Below are 21661 nucleotides of genomic sequence, written 5' to 3' on the forward strand. Positions count from 1 at the left end.
CAGTTACATGGGTAAGATGGGTATAGAGGGATATGGGCCAAACGCAGTTAATTGGGACTAGCTTAAGTGGTAAAAACTGGGTGTCATGGACAAGGTGGGCCGAAATGCTACAAGTCATTTTAAAAATTGATTACACAAACAAAGTGTTTTACAATAAACACCATTGCCTATTTTTAAAACAGAAAACACCTCAGCAAGGGAATAAAGGAGTTTAGTTTTACCTCTCTCTCCTGTCCATAACAATACTTACATTCAAGAAGGGAGATGGGACATGTTCAGGAATCTATAGACAAGTTAGCATAATATTGGTGGTAACAAAAATAAATATCAAAGAATACCTATTAGGAGAAAATAGAACATCCAGAAACCAAATATATAACAATTAATGTTCAGCATGGATTTCAAAAGGGGAAGTCTTGCCTGATGAACCTTGCTGAACTCTGAAGGGGTAAGAAAGACAATTGACATGGATAATGCGGCAGACATAATTCATCCAGAGAGTTATGGAAATGCTGTGGTAAGGTGCAGGATAACAGACTTATGCATAATGTCAGAGCATGGGGAAATCAGGAGACAAGTAGAAGATTGGCTAAAAGACTTGAAGCAGAAAGTAGAGGTCAAGAGTAACTATTCAGAGCATTTAAAGATAAAAATGGGGTCCCTCAAGCATTACTGCTTGGAACACTAATGATCATAATTTATTTTAATGATTTAGACTTTGAAATCAAAATCAGATTTTCTAATTAAAAACCAAAGAGTCATATTCAACTCAAAATATTGGCTCACAACTTCCTGGTTCCCCAGCGTTGCATTTAGGGGGTACCCCAATGATGCACTGAGAAATTCCTCTAGGTAGGAGGTTCCCACACGAGGGTTTAGCCGGCAATTGCCCAGAAGTGCTAACTTCCTCTGGACAATTGCGCTGTGCTGGGAACCATCTGACACAAGCCATTTAAGTCGCTAAGTTCAGATGGTTCTGTCACTTTAACCCTGGTAATTACTCTGAAAGTTAGAATAGGAAAAAAAAATTAACTCCAGAGTAACTACCTAATCACCTAGACCGAGCCTTACACAAGCCACCTTGCACAGACACAACCCCCTCAAGGGACTCACCACAGCATTTTCACCGTGAACCCCCCACCCCCTCAGTCTAATCTGCACCAACCCACCCTCCTCCCGCAACACACACCTCCCACCACCCCCTACACCCTGGAATCTCACTAAGCATCCTTGGCGTTTTAGTTTTGTTTGATCAATTACCTAAATTGACCTAAAAACCTTCCAAAAACTCTCAATTAATTAATCTGTTCCCACTCAATATCAGTGCGTCACACAATGTAACTGCAACATTCGTGTCACTTGACATTTCAGTTCCCATTCCTACTCCCACATTGTTTTTGGACTTGTACATTGTTCCATGAAGCCAAGAACAGCATTTTAGCCTTCCATTGGGCGCCACGGAACTTTTTTTGATTAATATTGGCTCCAATAATTTCTGATCTTAACTACAGCTTCCAAGTTCTTTTTAGCAGAAAATGTTGACAAAGTTAACAGCTTTTCTCCTAGCATTGGATGGAATAAGATAGATTTCACTTTTCACTGTATCCCGGTATTGAATCAAATCAGATTGGTGTTTTGGGTGAGCACCTTCTATAGAAATACCGTGCTGGTCGGACATCGTTTGATTAGATTTATTATTGTCACATGTATTAGTACACAGTGAAAAATATTGTTTTTTGTGTTCATAGAGAAGGAAAGGAGAGAGTGCAGAATGTAGTATTACAGTCATAGCTAGGGTGTAGAGAAAGGTCAACTTAGTGCGAGGTAGGTCCATTCAAAAGTCTGATGGCAGCAGGGAAGAAGCTGTTCTTGAGTCAAGCGATGTCAACATACATTTTTCACCCCTCAGATTCCTGGGATGTTGTAGCCTTGGCTGCTACCCAAATATTTTGTCTGTCCATTTTCAGTTTCTCAAGGGCAATTAGGGATGGGCAATAAATACTGGCTTTGCCAACAATACCCACATCCCATTAATGAATAATTTTTTTAAAAATCCTGAATTATCTAACACTTGCTTCATGTTTCTGTATCTCATAAATATTATAAGTTCCTCTCATATGAGGAAAGGTCGAGGGAGCTAGGGCTGTTCTCTCTGGAGCGGAGGAGGTTGAGGGGAGACTTAATAGAGGTTTATAAAATGATGGAGGGGATAGATAGAGTGAACGTTCAAAGACTATTTCCTCGGGTGGATGGAGCTATTACAAGGGGGCATAACTATAGGGTTCATGGTGGGAGATATAGGAAGGATGTCCGAGGTAGGTTCTTTACGCAGAGAGTGGTTGGGGTGTGGAATGGACTGCGTGTGCAGTGATAGTGGAGTCAGACACTTTAGGGATATTTAAGCGGTTATTGGATAGGCACATGGAGCACACCAGGATGATAGGGAGTGGGATAGCTTGATCTTGGTTTCAGATAAAGCTCGGCACAACATCGTGGGCCGAAGGGCCTGTTCTGTGCTGTACTGTTCTATGTTCTATGTTCATTACAACTCTCAACATTCCATTCAGCAGACCACTTTTTTCACAAGTATTTTCCTCCTTCCCTTTTAATTCCTTGTTGATGAGTACATGGGACTTAATAGGATGGAGGGTTATAGGTAGGCCTAAAAGGTAGGGATATGTTCGGCACAACTTGTGGGGCCGAAGGGCCTGTTTTGTGCTGTAGTTTTTCTATGTTTCTAAGCCAATCATCTGTAATGTTTGCCTATTTTAATGAAGGGTTCAAACTACGCTTAACTTTGGTGTATTGTTTATAAATGCTGAGAGAGACATTAAAGCAGATTGTTTATATTTTTGAAATCACATTGCAATGAGTGTGTAGGGAACCAGATTTTAACAGTTTAAATTTCATGATAATTAGAAACTACCAACTCCATGGTCTTAAAGCTAACCTGGCTCGCCTTTGTCCCTTTCGATGCCTCTGTCCAATTTGATACCTTCTCGCAAATGTTTCAGCTTGTCTGGTCGTAATGATTTCTCAGTAGGTTGTGCCTCGTCAGATTTCTTTCTATCTCCTTCCGCTAATATAAATTAACAAAGGAAAGAGAATATTTTACATAGTCTTTCGCAACATTAGTTCCCTCATGTTTTATCAATTTAGCTTAAGCACATCAAAATGCATGTGGATTAATTTATCCACGTCTGGAGATAATTTTTCCATCTCCCTAAATGGACCTTAGAAGATTTACTCTGCATACTATTTCTTGCAAAATCATAAATCCTGTAAACATCAGTACCAAGTTTTTGTTAGCCAGCATCTGTATCATAAATGCACTGAAATAACTCGCTACATTAGCCCTGATTAATAGCAGAACGAGGTGCACATCAGTGAGCATTCACAATGTTTAACTGTTGTTTCATCAATCACCAAGCTGATCTAAAACTCTCAAAGAACCAACTATCAATTAGCCCTGCACCTGAATAGCACAGGACCAGGAAGAATTTACCTTGACTTGTTTGGACAGGGCCTCTGCAGTAGACTAAGGTGCTGTGGTTTTCCTGGGCCCTAGTTTGTGATTCACCTCACATTATAGACAAATGGCATGGATTAAGTGTAAAGTAATGGGATTAAGTCTGGGATCTAGGAGGAATTTAAACAACATTTAGATGGGGCTGTTAGGCACTTAAATTATTAATTGTTAGGATTCCAAAGTGTTTTAGAGTGAAAAAGAACTCGGACAAGTTCTTTAGAGTGGGTTTTACCTTGTTACTACGAATGCGAGGTTTTACAATATTATGTTTTAAATCATCCCTTTAATTCAAGGTAAAATAGGACAGTGAAGAGAGTAGAGTCCTGCTTGACAACAAATCTGTGTGACTTGGTTACCATGGAGATGGTTGTGGGGAGGCGGGGGGGGGGTACAAAGAACAATACAGCACAGGAACAGGCCCTTCGGCCCTCCAAGCCCGCGCCGCTCCCTGGTCTCAACTAGACCATTCTTTTCTATCCCTCCATTCCCACTCCGTTCATATGGCTATCTAGATAAGTCTTAAATGTTCCCAGTGTGTCTGCCTCCACCACCTTGCCCGGCAACGCATTCCAGGCCCCCACCACCCTCTGTGTAAAATATGTCCTTCTGATATCCGTGTTAAACCTCCCCCCCCTCGTGAACGTCACCACCGACCTGGGAAAAAGCTTCCCACCGTTCACCCTATCTATGCCTTTCATAATTTTACACACCTCTATTAGGTCACCCCTCATCCTCTGTCTTTCCAGTGAGAACAACCCCAGTTTACCCAATCTCTCCTCATAACTAAGCCCTTCCATACCAGGCAACATCCTGGTAAACTTTCTCTGCACTCTCTCTAAAGCCCCCACGTCCTTCTGGTAGTGTGGCGACCAGAACTGGGCGCAGTATTCCAAATGCGGCCGAACCAACGTTCTATACAACTGCAACATCAGACCCCAACTTTTATACTCTATGCCCCGTCCTATAAAGGCAAGCATGCCATATGCCTTATTCACTACCTTCTCCACCTGTGACGTTGCCTTCAAGGATCTGTGGACTTGCACACCCAGGTCCCTCTGCGTATCTACACCCTTTATGGTTCTGCCATTTATCGTATAGCTCCCCCCTACGTTAGTTCTACCAAAATGCATCACTTCGCATTTATCTGGATTGAACTCCATCTGCCATTTCTTTGCCCATATTTCCAGCCTATCTATATCCTTCTGTAGCCTCTGACAATGTTCCTCACTATCTGCAAGTCCAGCCATTTTCGTGTCGTCCGCAAGCTTACTGATCACCCCAGTTACACCTTCTTCCAGATCGTTTATATAAATCACAAACAGCAGAGGTCCCAATACAGAGCCCTGTGGAACACTCTAGTCACAGGCATCCAGCCGGAAAAAGACCCTTCCACTACCACCCTCTCATAGAATCATAGAAACCCTACAGTGCAGAAGGAGGCCATTCGGCCCATCGAGTCTGCACCGACCACAATCCCACCCCACATATTTACCCGCTAATCCCTCTAACCTACGCATCCCAGGACTCTAAGGGGCAATTTTTAACCTGGCCAATCAACCTAACCCGCACATCTTTGGACTGTGGGAGGAAACCGGAGCACCCGGAGGAAACCCACGCAGACACGAGGAGAATGTGCAAACTCCACACAGACAGTGACCCGAGCCGGGAATCGAACCCGGGACCCTGGAGCTGTGAAGCAGCAGTGCTAACCACTGTGCTACCGTGCCGCCCTGTGACCAAGCCAGTTCTCCACCCATCTAGCCACCTCCCCCTTTATCCCATGAGATCCAACCTTTTGCACCAACCTACCATGAGGGACTTTGTCAAACGCTTTACTAAAGTCCATATAGATGACATCCACGGTGTCCATGTTTTTGGAGAGAGAGAGAGAGAAGTTTCACAGAGACAGTGCTGCAGCTGGTGTGGTCAGAAAGAGAAAGCTGCAGGTCCTTTGCAAGCAAGTTGGCAGGATGCAGGAGAGAACAAGATCTCTGGTTTAAACGAGTTAATTGGGACTAGAGTGGTTGTTGAGAGCAATTGTGATTTAGTATGTGTTCAAAATCTAGTGATGCCTCGTCCAACAAGGTGCAACTTCTGCCAGGATTTTTAATGGCGAGAATAACATGAAAACTAGAAATTCACATAAATTCAGAGATATCTAAAAGTTCTCACAGATGGAAATCATCAAAAGTGTCCCTGAGGAGGAGCAGGGAATCACTGATAACTTTTAGATTTCTATGTAGAACTAACTGCAGTTTCACAGATTAATGATGGCAAGTGCAGACAGTTCCATGTCATGACAACCATAAAATCCTGATCTTTGTGTTTTTCCAGTTTCCATATTCCTTTATCCCCCTTTCCTACTCCAGCAGCTGGAGAATTTAAATTCAATGTGTTAATTAAATCTGGAATTTTAAAAAATGCTAGTCACAGTAATGGTAACCATGATGGTATTGTAAAATCCAATCTGGTTCACTAACGGCCTTTGGAAAGGAAATATGCCATCTCTACCTGGCCTGGACTACATTATGGTTCCAGACCCACAGAAATGTGGTTGATTCTTAACTTGCCTAACAACCCTTTCAGTTGTATCACACTGCTACAAAAAAAATCAGCAAATAATAAAACTGAACAGACCTTGGTACCAGATACTACAAAGGCAGGTTTAGTCCATTTGATTCTGCGAATTTCACCAGACTAACATTTGGATATTTGAACCAAAATTTGGAGAGCGGTCCTACAGGCTAGTCAAGGCATCATCATAATCACATCTTTCAGCCAATGAAAACCACAAGGAATGTTTTCACTGAGGGTATCAGGGCATAGAATTACTCTGGGCAAGAGAACTTCAATGTCCACTACCACCACGAGTGACTCAGTAAACCACTACTGACCGAGCTGGCCAAGTCCTGAAAACATATTCACCAAACTATGGCAGATGATGAAATCACAATCACGAAGGGAAAAATCTACCTGACCTCATCATCAACAATCTATCTTTTGCAGATTAATGTATCAACGACAGTATTGGTAAAACTGACCAGTGGAAAGTCCTTGGATATGCCAAGTACTGTCTTTACATCAAGAATACTCTAACATGTTGTGTGGCACTATAATCATGCTAAGCAGTATAGATTTAAACTGAGCCAACAGCTTCCATGAGACACCATAAGCCCTCAGCAGCAACAGAATTGTATCTCACCACAATCTGCAACCCCAAGGCTTGGTATAATCACTCATTACCATCTCTATTACCATCAAACCAGGGGACCAACACCACTCTGATGCAATGAGTGTAGGAGAGCATGCCAGGACCAACACGAAACACACCTAAAAATTAGATGCCAACCAAGGCATGCATATTAAACAACGGAAGTAGCATGTTATGGGAAGAGCCACTCAATCACATAACTGTCCCATTGATCAGATCAAAAATCTGGCATCATTGGTCCTTTTAAGGTTGCAGGACTGAAAGGACCAGGAATGCCTGCCTTGCACCCCGTCATCAAAACCTTGTTCACATTGTGACTGTACGACCACACATGAACAGGCACAATATTTAGGCTTGCTATACCCCTCTACTCCATATTTGCTAAGAAGCAGACCAGAACCTCAAATTGTTGTATTGGTTGTGATTGACTAAGAAACATAGATAAATCCGAATAGTAATTCATTTAATGTATGAGCACAGCTATTTACAGATATACAAGACAACACGTATTACTCAGTCTAAACCATGAGCATTCTCTGCCTGGACTCAGTCATGTGACTCTTTCATACATCATCATGTGGGCGATACTGTTTTTCCAGTCCCTTCCATTAACCCTTTCAACCCTGGACATCGTAATATGACCCAAGAAAGAGTGGGAATGGGACAGAGAAGGAAGAAACTTAAACATGATGCAAAGGAAATATACATAATGTCACAAGCACACTGTCAAGTCCGAGCAAAGCAATTCTACAAGAAACTGGAGGTGCTACAGCACAGGCTGATTGCAAGGAAAATATAGGCAGACACTGTGTTTAAGACAAGCTCAGTAGCTAAAAGCCATCAGGAGCAGTGAAGGGAGATAATGCTCTCGACATCAGGTACAGTTAAACTAGAACATAATGGACACAGAAGTTTGTACTTCTAGTGGGGTACCATTCTTTCTGTAGACACTGTAGACCATTAGAGGATGTGTTCAAAGAAGGTTGTAAGGAAAGCACCAACAATTACAGATCAGTCAGCTTATCAGCAGATGAAATTCAATGCAGAGAAATGCAAGGTGATGCATTTTGGTACGAAAAACATGGAGAAACAGTATAAAGAGGTGGTACAGGAACAAACAGAGGGACCTAGGTGTATATGTGCAATTATCATTGAAGCTGGCAAGATAGGTAGAGAGAGCAGTTAATAAAGAATTTAGTATCCTGGGATTTATTACTAGGCGCATAGAGTAGAAGAGCAAGGAAGTTATGCTGAGCTTATACAAGAGATGAATTAGAACTCAGCTGGAGTGTTGTATACAGTTCGGGGTGCCACATTATAGGAAGGATTTGAACACATTGGAGCGAAGGCAGAACAGGTATACAAGAAGGGTACCAGAGATGAGAAACTTCAGTTATGATGAATTGGAAAGGTGGGACTGTTTTCCTTGGACAGAAGACGGCTAAGAGGAGATTTGATAGAGATGTTCAAAATCATGAGGGGACTGGACAGAATTGATAGGGAGAAACTGTTCTCACTCATAAAACAATCAAGAAGGAGAGGGCACAGATCTGAAGTGATTTTTAATAGTAGCAAATGTGACGAGGAAAAACTTTTTAAACACAGCAAATGGGATGCATTTCCTGGAAGTGTGGTGGAGACAAGTTCACATGAGGTATTCAAAAGGGCATTGAATGATGATTTGAATAGAAAACTGGGGTATGGGAAAAAGGCAGAGGAGCGGCACTAAGTCATCATGCTCATTTACACAGCTAGTGCAGGCATGATGGGCCAAATGGCCTCCTCTGTGTGATAACAATACTGTGATGTTGTCTAGTGCAGGCAACCTTTCAAGTTGCATCACGTTCTCTTGCCCAAAATGGAACAGCAGAGAGCTGGCATATTTCTTTTCAAAATTTCAGGCAGCAATTTCTGGTCCTTTGAGGATAAGGGTGGCACGGTGGCACAATGGTTAACACAGCTGCCTCACGGTGCCAGGGACCCGGGTTCAATTCCGGCCTCAGGTCACTGTGTGTGTTAGTGGTGGAGTCTGCGCATTCTCCCCGTGTGTTTCCTCCAGGTGCTCCAGTTTCCTCCCACACTCCAAAAGATGTGCGGGTTAGGTTGATTGGCCATGCTAAATTGACCCTAGTATCAAAGGGATTAGCAGGGTAAATATGTGATCTTAAGGGAATAGGGCTGGGTGGGATTGTGGTTGGTGCAAGACTCGATGGGCCAACTGGCCTCCTTCTGCACTGTAGGGATTCAATGATTCTATAATGAACATGCAAGCACCAACCTAGGAAACTAGCAAAGTCTCACCCACAGCTTCAAAATGAAAACTCAAATTGCAGCCCCCTCCAAACTTTGGCTGTTCAAAAACAGTTCTGAACATGTGCCTTATGGTACATAACGGCAATCAGTTAGACTGATAGTGCAGTAGGGAACAAGCTTGTTAAAACAAATGCTGCAGGTATACACAACAAAAAGGATAATTTTGTGATTATTAATTAGGTCTTATAGTTCCCTCTAACTTAAATAAGGAATGACACATGAGAAACTCACTATTATCTGAATGGATTTTAAACAACCACTGTTTGATCTCACACTCTTCATCAGGAAGCCACAATATGAAAGGTTCAACCTAATTATTTTCCATACATGTCAAGCCACAAAAGAGGGGACAGTTTGATGAATAATTCAATTTTTTCTTCCCTCATCATTTCAAAGCATTGCTATATCAGGTCCAGTGTAGCAAAAAGCACTACAAAAATTGCTTATATTAAAATCATATGTTGAAACACATCTTAAGAATTTTACTCTTTACTGCATTAATCAGGGGTGGCACAGTAGCAAAGTGGTTAGCACTTTTGTCTCACAGTGTCAGGGACCCAGGTTCGATTTCCAGCTTGGGCCACTGTCTGGGTGGAGTTTGCACGTTCTCCCCGTGTCCGCATGAGTTTACTCTGGGTGCCCTGGTTTCCTCCCCCAGTCTGAATGATGTGCCAATTAGGTGCATTGACCCGAACAGGCGCCGGATTGTGGCGACTAGGGGAATTTCACAGTAACTTCATTGCAGTGTTAATGTAAGCCTTACTTGTGACTAATAAATAAACTTTAATTTTAAATCACCAGCTTGAAACAACAAAGTATCATAAAGCTGAAATTAGAAGGATCATTTCTGAGAGGTATCTTGAACTAGATTCCATATTAATTTTCATATTGTTAACTCTGTGTCATGCACAAGATGATATTGCCTCCTGTCTTACAACATAGATCACCAAGAACATACACAAACAAGATCTGCATACTCTATCATGAATGCTTATTAGTTGCTGCCATGTTCATTACACAATTTAACAATGGGATGGTCACAAAAGGTAACAACAAATGGTTCACACAACATTGTTTTCATAATTATTAAAACATTCCTTCACATTTCTTAAAAAGTACAAATTATTTGAGAGCTACAGGACAGTTACTGTTGCTGTGATTCATATTTTCACTGTCCAATTAAATCCTTCTGAAATAAAAGCAAATTACTGCAAATGCTGGCAATCTGAAACCAAAACAGAAAATCTTGGAAAAACTCAGCAGGTCTGGCAGCACCTGTGGAGAGAGAAACAGAGTTAAAGCTTTGAGACTGTATGACTTCTTCAGAGCTGAAGACAGGGGGACATATGATGGATTTCATACTGTTTAAGAGGGGGTAGAGTAGAATAGAAGATCAGGGCTTGGTGGAAACTTGGAGAAATTTGACAAGGATGTTGTGGGCTCAAGACAAAGGGAGTGTTGAAGATTAAAGAAGGTGCTAATACTGGCGTAAAAGTTAATAGCAGAACAAAGGTCAGTACTCTTGGAAAGCAAAACTCAAGAACAAGTGACAAATGGCCCTGTGGGGAGGTCATTGGGATAAAAAAAGGCGATCAAGGTGGAGGAGAGAGTTCATAGTCTGGGGTTTTGCTCCACCTGCTACACTCCCTCTGAAACAGTATAAAATTCATTACAATTTTCCCTCTTCTTAGCTCTCAATAAGTCATACAGACTCAAAATATTAACTCTTTCTCTGCTGAGTTTTTCCAGCATTTTCTGTTTTTATTTACATCCCTTTGAATCTAGGATGAAATCTAAAATACACAGCGCTACTGATATAAAAATAACTTCTGAAGCAGCTGAAGAACATAACAAATGACAACACATGACAAGTTCCAATTCAGTGCCATGTCCAATACTGGTGACTGTAATGCTGGTGTACTGATACTGCAACAATTTCTACTGAAGTTTAACAATGAATTGTAAATGATCATAAATACACAATGAGCCATAACTTTCCACAAGCAGCGGAAAGTCATGGCCCGCTTAAGTTACATATAAAGATATAAAGTGCATCTACCTGCTCTAGAAAACTTTGTTGAAACCTCAGCTGGCTGGAGTTGCTTGGAGCCCCTATCGTTGCAGACCCCAGCGTATTGCAACTTCAGCAAACTTTATTTATTTTTTATTAGTGTCACAAGTAGACTTACATTAACACTGCAATGAAGTTACTGTGAAAATCCCCTAGCCACCACACTCCGGCGCCTGTTCAGGTACACGGAGGGAGAATTTAACATAGTCAATGCAACTAACCAGCACATCTTTCGGACTGTGGGAGGAAACCGGAGCACCCGGAGGAAACTCACGTAGACATGGGGAGAACGTGCAGACTCTGCACAGACAGCGACTCGAGCTGGGAATTAAACCCAGATCCCTGGTGCTATGAGGCAGTAGTGCTAACTGCTGTACCACCATAGTCAGGCCAGCGGATTGGGGAGGGGGTGGCCCACGTAGCTCAGGTCAGAAGGTGGAGGAAAATCTCATGGGGGGATTGGGAATACTCTTGTGGGGTCCAGTGTGTGGTATCCTGTGTGACCTCATCTGAGTGTTTAAAATGGTTATGCTGAAGTTATGAGTGTTTTTATTTCTACTAACTCTTTCATAGTAACTATTAGCCCAATATTGGCAGAACAATCTGAAGTTGTTGATTCAAATCGCTTTGTCAGGTGGTTCCTAGCACAGCACAATTGTCCAGGAGAAGTTAGCATTTCTGGGCAATTGCCACCTAAGTCCTTACCTGGTAACTTATCAGAGGGATTCCCCAGCACATCTTTGATGTAAACACCCCCCCACCAATCCAATACTGGGGAGTCAGGAAGTTATATATTTTGCCTTACAATAATACTGTTCATATTCTATTGAAGTATCACATTGCATCATAATTCATTAATATCTTTTCCCTTTCAACTCAGTCACAAAACCTTCACTTCAGAGCTATCCAAACTGATGATGTTTCGCTAGGATCAGTCTGTGATCCAGCAAGCAAAATCCCTTACTTCCAAGTCAAGGACCTGCATTCCCTAGATCAAAATCTTTTAATTCACTTTCTGCAGTATGCAAAGAAGTTGCATGTAAAAAGCACTCTGTTTTATGCTGCTTGCACCATCTCAATATCTCAGTCGATAGCAGTCTTCCTTTTGAATCAAGAGGTTGAGTTCAAATTCAGACATAAACACAAAAATCTGGGTCATCAATCCAGTGCGCCACTGAAGGAATGTTGCATTGTCAGAGGTGCGATCTTTTGGGTGAGATGTTGAACAAAGGTCTCTCAGGAGATGTAAAAAATCCTATGACAATCCTATGTTTTGCCCTGGCTGATACTTATCCATAATCAACATCAGTAGAAAATAAAACAGATTACTGGTCATTATTACATTGCTGCTTGTGGAAAGTTGCTGTTAACAAATCGGCTGTTGTCTTTCCTACCTTACAACAGTAACTACACTTCAACAATACTTAATTGGTTATAAAGGGTTTTGGCACATCCTGAGTTTATGAGAGATGCAATGTAAATGCAAATTTTTCTTTATCTTAAAAGATAGAAACAAATCATTTGCAGTTAATATAAAGCTACACTGCCTGGGTGCTGAACCACACTGGTAACCACACTGGTAACTACACTGCCTGGGTGCTGAACCCTGCCACAGCAACCTCTGCAAGACGTGCCGGATCATCGACACAGATGCCATCATCTCACGTGAGAACACCATCCACCAGGTACACGGTACATACTCTTGCAATTCGGCCAACGTTGTCTACTTGATACGCTGCAAGAAAGGATGTCCCGAGGCATGGTACATTGGGGAAACTATGCAGACGCTGCGACAACGGATGAATGAACACCGCTCGACAATCACCAGGCAAGACTGTTCTCTTCCTGTTGGGGAGCACTTCAGCGGTCACGGGCATTCGGCCTCTGATATTCGGGTAAGCGTTCTCCAAGGCGGCCTTCGCGACACACGACAGCGCAGAGTCACTGAGCAGAAACTGATAGCCAAGTTCCGCACACACGAGGACGGCCTCAACCGGGATATTGGGTTCATGTCACACTATTTGTAACCCCCACAGTTGCCTAGACCTGCAGAGTTTCACTGGCTGTCTTGTCTGGAGACAATACACATCTTTTTAGCCTGTCTTGATGCTCTCTCCACTCACATTGTTCTTTTTCTTAAAGACTTGATTAGTTGTAAGTATTCGCATTCCAACCATTATTCATGTAAATTGAGTTTGTGTCTTTATATGCTCTGTTTGTGAACAGAATTCCCACTCACCTGAAGAAGGGGCTTAGAGCTCCGAAAGCTTGTGTGGCTTTTGCTACCAAATAAACCTGTTGGACTTTAACCTGGTGTTGTTAAACTTCTTACTGTGTTTACCCCAGTCCAACGCCGGCATCTCCACATCATGCTGAACCACATGCAGCACCGTTCTACAGAAGTCAAAGCTGCTTTACTAAATTGCTAAACCAGCGCGCTGCATTATGACCAAATTTATTGTACTAATAAAATACCATGCACATGCATTATGGCTACTCCATTGCCATTATACAACTAGTCTATTTGTCTTTTCAAATTGAGAGAGGCTTTACCAGCCTGACAAAATGAGCAATTATGAAAATGATCAACCACGCAAAAGAACCAACAATTTATTTACTGAATTAACCTGCCAATTCTGAGACAGTGGACAGAAAATACACCTATCTTGGAGGTAAAAGCGATGTTAAGTGAGGTCTTGATCCTCTTGGATATGGAAATTATCAACAGCCTCAATTAAATCTCAGTTCCCGAAAAAGATTGAATGAAATTTGGGTAGAATTTTCAAGAAATCGAAACAACATTTAACAACAAATCAACTTTTACCTTGGTTAGGACTTTAAAACTTTCCAATGACCACAGAGGTTGTTGTTAATATAAATGTGCAACAGCCAGCCCCACATCAGTAAACACACAGACTTCACTTGTGCAAATGATCCCTTCTCAGTTGGCCAGCATGGGACGTTTGCGATCATGTTACCGATAGTGTTAAACTGAGTAATGCACACATTTAATGTACCGTACAGAACAAGAACACCACAACAACTTGCATTTATATAGTGCCTTTCATGCAGACTGTTATTTAAAACACACATACATACCATCTAATATTCTGTTACTGGTGATATTGTTGCGGGATTCTACTAATAGCGATTGTTCCTCGCATCGTTTTGGCTTCAATCTCCGTGGCTTGGCTTCAAGGTTGGGCTGAACCATGAGAAGTTCCTGTCGTTTCTTCCTTTGCTTCTGTTCCAGTAGTGCACGCTGGAGAAATAAAGTTAAATCAATTTGTTATGAAATAAGGCTTTAAAACATGAGAAAGAGGAAATGTTAATTAAATAAAAATCAATATATTTAGGAAACATGATATTTTAGGAAATCGAACCTTAATTACAAACTCAGCAATCAGTTTTGGAAACTTTCATTAATAGAATCGCAGAATGGTTACAGCACAGAAGGTGACCATTTGACCTGTCATACTATGCTGTCTCCCTACAAAAGCAAATACTACTTCCCTGCTGTTTCCCGGTAGCACTACAAATTCTCTCTCTCTCTCAATGCTTATCCTGTTCACTTCTAAAGCTACAACTGAATTTGCCCCCACACCTTCTTGGGCAGCACATTCCTAACTACTCACTATGTAAAAAGATTTTCTCACCGTTGATTTAAGGCAAACAGCAAAAGAACCAAGTTAGTTTTTGACCCTTCCGCAACAGTTTCATCCCATCTGTCTAGACCCCTCAGCATTTTAAGCAACTCTTACATTTCCTTTGAACTTTCTCTTCTCCAAAGATCAGCTTGAATTCTTTCCTGAGGAAATCTTTGAATAGGAAAATTTATATCTGTTTCACATTAAAAGGAGGAAGTCATGGTTCCCAACGTTTCAATCAATTTGAATCACTCCACACAATATTTAGAAGTTGAGCACATTGAAAGGCTTTAGTCTTCAGCAACATCCCGACTATAGTGTTGAAAACCTGTGCTCCAGAACTAACATCTAGCCAAATGTTTCTGTACAACTATTGGCATCCAGCCAATTAAGCAGAAAATTGCTCAGCTATAATGCTGTACACAAAAAAAACAGGACAAATCCAATGTGGCCAATTATTGCCTCCTTAGTCTACTCTCAATCATCAATGAAATCATGCAAGGCATCATTGACATTGATATTAAGTGGCACTTACTCACCTCATCAATGGTCAGTCTGCACTGTCAAGACCACTAAGTTTCAGCCTTCATTACAACCTTGGTATAAACGTGGACAGAAGAGCTGAATGCCAGAAGCGAGGTGAAAAAAAAATGACTACTCTTGATATCAATGCAGCATTTGATGAAGTATGACAACAAGGTAAAACTTAGGCAATGGGCATCAGGAGGAAAGCTCGCCACTGAATGGATGGTCTATTCCAAAAAGCCAGTTGATGAAGTATGGAGTCAATCATTACTTAGTCTTATATTTATTTACAGAGTGATACATTACACCTCGTAACTCAACCATACAATAATTTCAATAAGTGATACCCCAATTAATGTCCTCAACCTGCATAAAATTAAATACAATTAAATGAGTGGCTAACAAGGTTGGCAGATAATGTGGGGAAGTGTGAGATTATTAACTTTGGTCAGGAGGATAGAAAAGTAAAATATTTTTACACAATGAACACAAAAAAATTAGCATTTAGGTACAACAAGCAAATGGCATGTTGGCCTTTGCTGCAAGGGTCTTGGAGTACATGGATAAAGAAGTCTTGCTGCACTTGTATGGGGTTTTGGTGAGATGATACCTGGAATACTTTGTGCAGTTTTGGTCACCATGTTCGAGAAAGAATAGACTTGAATTGGAGGCAGTATAGTGAATGTTCATTAGATTGATCCTTGGAATAAGAGGGTTGTCCTATGATGAGAGGCTGAATAAATTGGGTCTATTTTCTCAGGAGTTTGAGGGGTAATCTCAGGGAAATAGTCAAAATTATGAAGGCATTTGACATGATAGATACTGAAATGTCATTTCCTAGATCATTTAGGACTGAGATGAGGAAAAATTTCTTCAAAGTGTTCTGAATCATTGTAATTTTCTGCCCCAGGGAATCAGGTATGCTCCATCATTGAACGTATTTAAGGCTATAATTTTGGTGTTTCAGCAAATCGAGAGATATGGGGACTGAACAGGAAAAGGAAGTTGAAACCCAAGATCAGCCAGAATCGTGTTGAATGGTAAAGCAGACTCAATAGGTCATATGATCATCTCCTGCTCCTATTTCTTAAATTCTTATGTTCTTATATACAATTAACACCGGGAGTATTACATAGCACAAAGGAAGATTGCTATAGTTGGTAGACAATCACTGCCTCAGGATACTGCTGCAGCAGTTCTTCATGATGTGACCTAGGCCTAATCACCTTCAACTGCTTCATCACAAGTTCAGAAGTGGGAATCTACACTGATGATTACACCAAGTTTCGTTCCATTCACAACTCCTCAGGTCAATGAAGCAGTCCGCACCTTCAAGCAGACAAAACTCAGGCCCAGGCTGATAAGTGGTAGGTAACATTCATACCACACAAATGTCAGGCCATGGCCATATCCAGCAAAAGAAAATATAACCACTTTCCCTTGACATCCAATGATATTACCCATCACTGAATACCCCACCATCAACATCCTGTGTGGATCACCACAACCAGAAGCTTAACTGGACAGCTGTATAAATAATGGAGCTACAAGATCAGATCAGAAGCTGGGCATTCTGCAGTGTGACTCATCCTGATTTGTTTTCTTATTAGTCATTCTTGGGATGTTGGCATCACTGATGAGGCCAGCATTTATTATCCATCATTAATTGTCTTTCAGTTAGTGATAAACCACTTTTTTGAACTGCGGAAGTTCACGTGGTGTAGGAACACCCACAGTGCTGGGAAAGGAGTTCCAGGATTCTGACAGAAAAGGAAAGAAAAAGATTTGCATTCATATAGCACCTTTCATGACTAGAGGACATCCCAAATCTCCATACAGCCAATTAGGTACTATTGAATATAGTCACTGTAGTAATGTAGGGACATTAGTGAAGGAATGGCAACACACTTACAAGTCAAGTTGGTATGTGACACGGACAATCACAACCATCTTCCTTTCTGCTAAGCATGAATCCAGCCAGTGGAGAGACACACTCCCTCACTTTCTTTGACTTCAAATTTTACTAGGGCTCACTAAATGAAAGAATTCCCAAAGCATTTCCACCATCTACAAGACACAAGGTTGGATGTGGTAAGAATCCTCTCCACTTGCTTCGATGAATGCATCTACAATAACACAAAACTCAACAATATCAAGGGCAGAACTGCCCAACGATTGACACTCCCTTCATCATCAATACAGTGTGGCTGAAGTATATGCTTTAAAGTTTATTTATTAGCGTCACAACTGGGCTTACATTAATACTGCAATGAAGTTGCTGTGAAAATCCCTTAGTCGCCACACTCCGGATTCCTGTTTGGATACACTGAGGGAAATTCAGTGTGGCCAATCCAGCTAACCAGCATATCTTTTGGACAGTGGGAGGAAACTGGAGCACCCAGATGAAACCCACATAGACATGGAGAGAACATGCAAACTCCGCACAGACAGTGACCCAAACCAGGAATCGAACCTGGGTCCCTGGCGTTGTGAGGCAGCAGTGCTAACCACTGTGCCACCCTTACTATCTACCGCAGCAACTTGCCAAGGCTTCAATAGCAACTACCAAACGCGTGACCTCTAGAAGGACAAAGATATATGGGGACACCACCACCTCTTAAGTTGCCCTCAAAGTTACACACCATCTGACTGGGAAATATATTGTCTTTCCTTCATTGTCACTGGGTCAAAATCCTGGAACATCCCTCCTTAGAGCATTGTGGGTGTACCTTCACCTCAGACTGCATCGATTCTAGAAGGTAGCTCAACACCAACTTCTCAAAAGCAATTAGAGTTGGGTAGTTAATGACAGCCTAGCCAGGAACATCTATATCACATAAATAAATGTAAAAGGAACAGAGGTTTACAGATCAGGATAAATTTACTGTGCAGAGTAACAATAAGTGCCAATTACGTTGATCCATGTGCTTTCATGCAGAAATGGGAAAATCATTAGGTTTCCTTCCTTGCTCACTATCCAGCAGCCCAGACTCAAAATGTAGATGTACAGAACAGGAGGAAGATAAAAACCCTGGGTCAACTCTATAGTTGAATAACTGCAGAAAGGAGGGCTGTAGAACTCATGGAGACAAGCCCAACACGCGATGGACCAACTGCAACCGGATCATGACAGACAGACAACAGCTTACATACAAAATTTCCATTGTAAACATTTACTTAGGCAGTTTCAGTTAAAAAGAAATTAATTTTATATACCACCTTTTACTTTCAAGATGTCCCAAAGTTCTTGACAGCTTGTCACTATCAGTTTAACTGATAGTTAATATATATTTTTAAAAAACTGACAGCTGCTGAGAGCGAGGAAGGCCTGACATCCCCAATTTTTTTTTAAATGTCCGCCGAAAACCAGAAAGCTGTCCAAAGCAATTCCTATCCTCAGCAACTGTCAGTGACTGACAGTTCACATTTCTTCTTTCAAAGCTGAAATGTATTGTAGGAAAATATATTAGCCAAAGCTGCACTACAGAGTCCCACAAATAGCCAAATTGATAAATGTCCAATTCACTATTTTAGTGATGATTTAAGGATAAATATTGACCAAGACACCTAGAAAATGCCCTGCTCTTCTTTGAATATTCCAACGAGATCTCTTATGTGCACCTGACAGCAGACATCTCTTCTGAAATACACTGCCCAAAGCAGTGTAGCATTACTTATGTGCTCCGGTCTCTGAAATGGAGCTCGAACCCACAAATTTAACCCAAGAGGCAAATGTGTCATTACTGAGCCAAGGCTAACACAATTGTAAATATATATCGAATATTAAAAAATCTGTGCAGACTTACTGTTGTCATACTTTTGTATTGATTATTTTCTTTATTGTAAATTCTTATGGTCACATTTCTAATGCAAACTTAGTAACTTATCGCACTATACTTGTATGATCAGGCCACAGGGTGGAGCCGTATTATACCTTAAACCAAAAAATGCTCAAAGTGCATTCTGAAAAATTGCCATTTTTAAAAGATACGAATAAAGGATTGTTTTTATATTCTATACTTGATGGTTAAAGCCTGGAAATCCCATTAGTGTTTTTTTGAAAATTTTGGCGAATCTGTGTTTCACCACAAAGCCAATCTATTCTCACTGAGGTGAATGCATTACTTCAAGTAATGTCTGACGAAAGCTCTGTAGAGCTGAAACATAATTTCATCATCTTTGTATTGCAGCCCCCGAGCGATTATTACTTATTTGTTCAGTTACATAAAGCTTTACTTTTGCTTAAGGTACAAGACAAACAAGATGGTAAGAAAGTAGGCCTATGCAAGAATACTAGGCACCATAGGCGAACCTTCAGCCCTGTGTCCTCCCCACCCAATTAAATTTAAAAAATGAATACTGCATATTAGAATGAATAAAAATTCTGCATTTATAATTATACACTGCAGCCTCGAATCAATACATTCAAGTTTCAGTTGGCTGCAGTATTGCAGGAATGAGGGCAGCCATATTTTCTAAAAGCATATATCCCTCACTTACAATTTTCAATATTACTAAGCTCATCATAGACCCATGTACAAAGGTCTGTGCATGGGATCCTCGTAAACCAAGAGAATGGTCAAGAATGTCACCATGACAATTCCAGACTAGCTTCCCACTCTGGAACACAGCGAGCCTGGATCCTCCAGAGCGACAACTAGCCCAGTGCAAACTCCCACCTCTACCCTGCTCTGGGGTTTCAACCCATCTCTTGCTTCTTCTCTTTTCTTATTCAGCTTCTTGTCTTCAGCATTATGAAGGATGCTAAATGGTTTGTCAAGCAAAGTGATGGGCGACGGTGCTGTCTCCTGCATGTCGGCAGCAGAACCAGCCAGAATACCTGCTCATCAACCTCAGGTCCCTTCCCTCCCACCCATGCTACTCCTCCAATATATTTTCTCTCACTGGAGAAGCAACAAAATTGGTAAAGAGGGAACCTGCAACTGGAGGAGCAGTCTGCACGGGAGAGACAGAATCCATGGTTAGAGGAGCAACTCTGACTTACCTGCACTCACTATTTCTCCCATCACTGTTCTGCATTCAGTTTCGACTCCCAGCAACAGTCAGTTTAACTGATAGTTAATATATTTTTTTTTAAACTGACAGCTGCTGAGAGCAAGAAAGGCCTGACATCCCCAATTTTAAAAAAAATGTCCGCTGAAAACCAGAAAGCTGTCCAAAGCAATTCCTATCCTCAGCAACTGTCAGTGACTGACAGTTCACATTTCTTCTTTCAAAGCTGGTTCTGGTCTGAAGGCTAGAAAGAAGTCAATGGCAGATTTCTGAAACCTCAATGTCTATAACAAAGATGCTTCAGATCACATTTCAGTGCAGGTGGTTTGATACTATCACAGTGGTGGTCCTGTTTGAAGAAGGCTGATGTTAGAAAAGAACAGATGTGGGATCTGGTAGCATTAGACAATCTTTGGGCTTGGGAATAGTGGGAGGTATTGTTTAAGGAACTAGGAGTAATAGTAGTAGTCTCTTTCCTGTATAGAAGTAATGGGAAAAGGACAATTTGGATTTAACAGAAACATTAATCACCATCAGTGATCATTATCAAGGAAGCAGCTACAATACTTTCATCATGCATAATGCCCATGATGTTCACACATTATTTGAAGAAACAATACTGGGTAGGTGTTGGTCAGCAAAACATGGCTATCTTCTGCACAAGGAGTTGCATACCTTGGAGAAACGTCCTAATATCTGAGGAGTATCTGAGCTTGAACATTTTTTTTTTGCTGCTCCTTATGCCTTCAAAAAGTGTGTTACAATGAAAAAGTCTACCTAAAAGGCAATGGTTGTACAGCTCCCAGTTAAGAAAAGCGCAATACTCATTAGACCTCCACAAGAAATGGATAACGGACAGGCAGCAAAAAGTAGGAATAAACGTGTCACTTTCAAAAAGCCCAGGCTGAAAGTGCTGGGTTGATCAGAGCTGGGGCCTCAATATTTACAATCTATATTGTCTTAGATGAATAGATAGTAATTCAAGTTTGCTGTTGATACAAAGCTAGGTGGAGATATAAGTTGTGAAGCTGCAAAGACAGGTTGTGAATGGGCACCACAATAGTGAATGCAGTATAATGTGGAGAAGTCTGAAGTTTTTCACTTTGATCAGTAAGAATACAAAAGCAGAATTTTTGGTTTGAAATTGGTGACCATTGTGCAGTTTTGGTTTCCTTTTTAAAGGAAGGATAAACTTGCATTGAAGGCAGTACAGGTTGGGATAAGTTGTCCTCCAATGAGGTGATAAGTCAATTGGGACTACGTTCTCTGGAATTGGGTAATCATAGGTAATATCATTCAAAAATGCAAGATTCTGAAGGGATTTGACAGGGTAGACGCACAAGATGTTTCCA

The 21661-nt window shown here is 41.2% G+C and overlaps 1 protein-coding gene across 5 annotated transcripts in view; it reads right to left on the reverse strand.

The window, feature by feature from the left end:
• The window catches only part of LOC144498614 (tubby-related protein 3-like), an 85996-nt gene that overhangs the window by 32678 nt on the left and 31657 nt on the right, over nucleotides 1-21661 (reverse strand). For 4 of the 5 annotated variants that reach the window (XM_078219993.1, XM_078219992.1, XM_078219995.1 and 1 more), the window contains 2 exons: nucleotides 14224-14386; nucleotides 2951-3079 (listed from right to left, as the gene is read on the reverse strand). In XM_078219993.1, the coding sequence (XP_078076119.1) occupies nucleotides 2951-3079; nucleotides 14224-14386 (292 nt within the window). The remainder of the gene's footprint in view (nucleotides 1-2950; nucleotides 3080-14223; nucleotides 14387-21661) is intronic. The other variant, XM_078219996.1, reaches the window with a different exon arrangement.

The sequence above is a fragment of the Mustelus asterias genome, chromosome 9 (assembly GCF_964213995.1).
Source record: "Mustelus asterias chromosome 9, sMusAst1.hap1.1, whole genome shotgun sequence".
Lineage (NCBI taxonomy): Eukaryota > Metazoa > Chordata > Chondrichthyes > Carcharhiniformes > Triakidae > Mustelus > Mustelus asterias.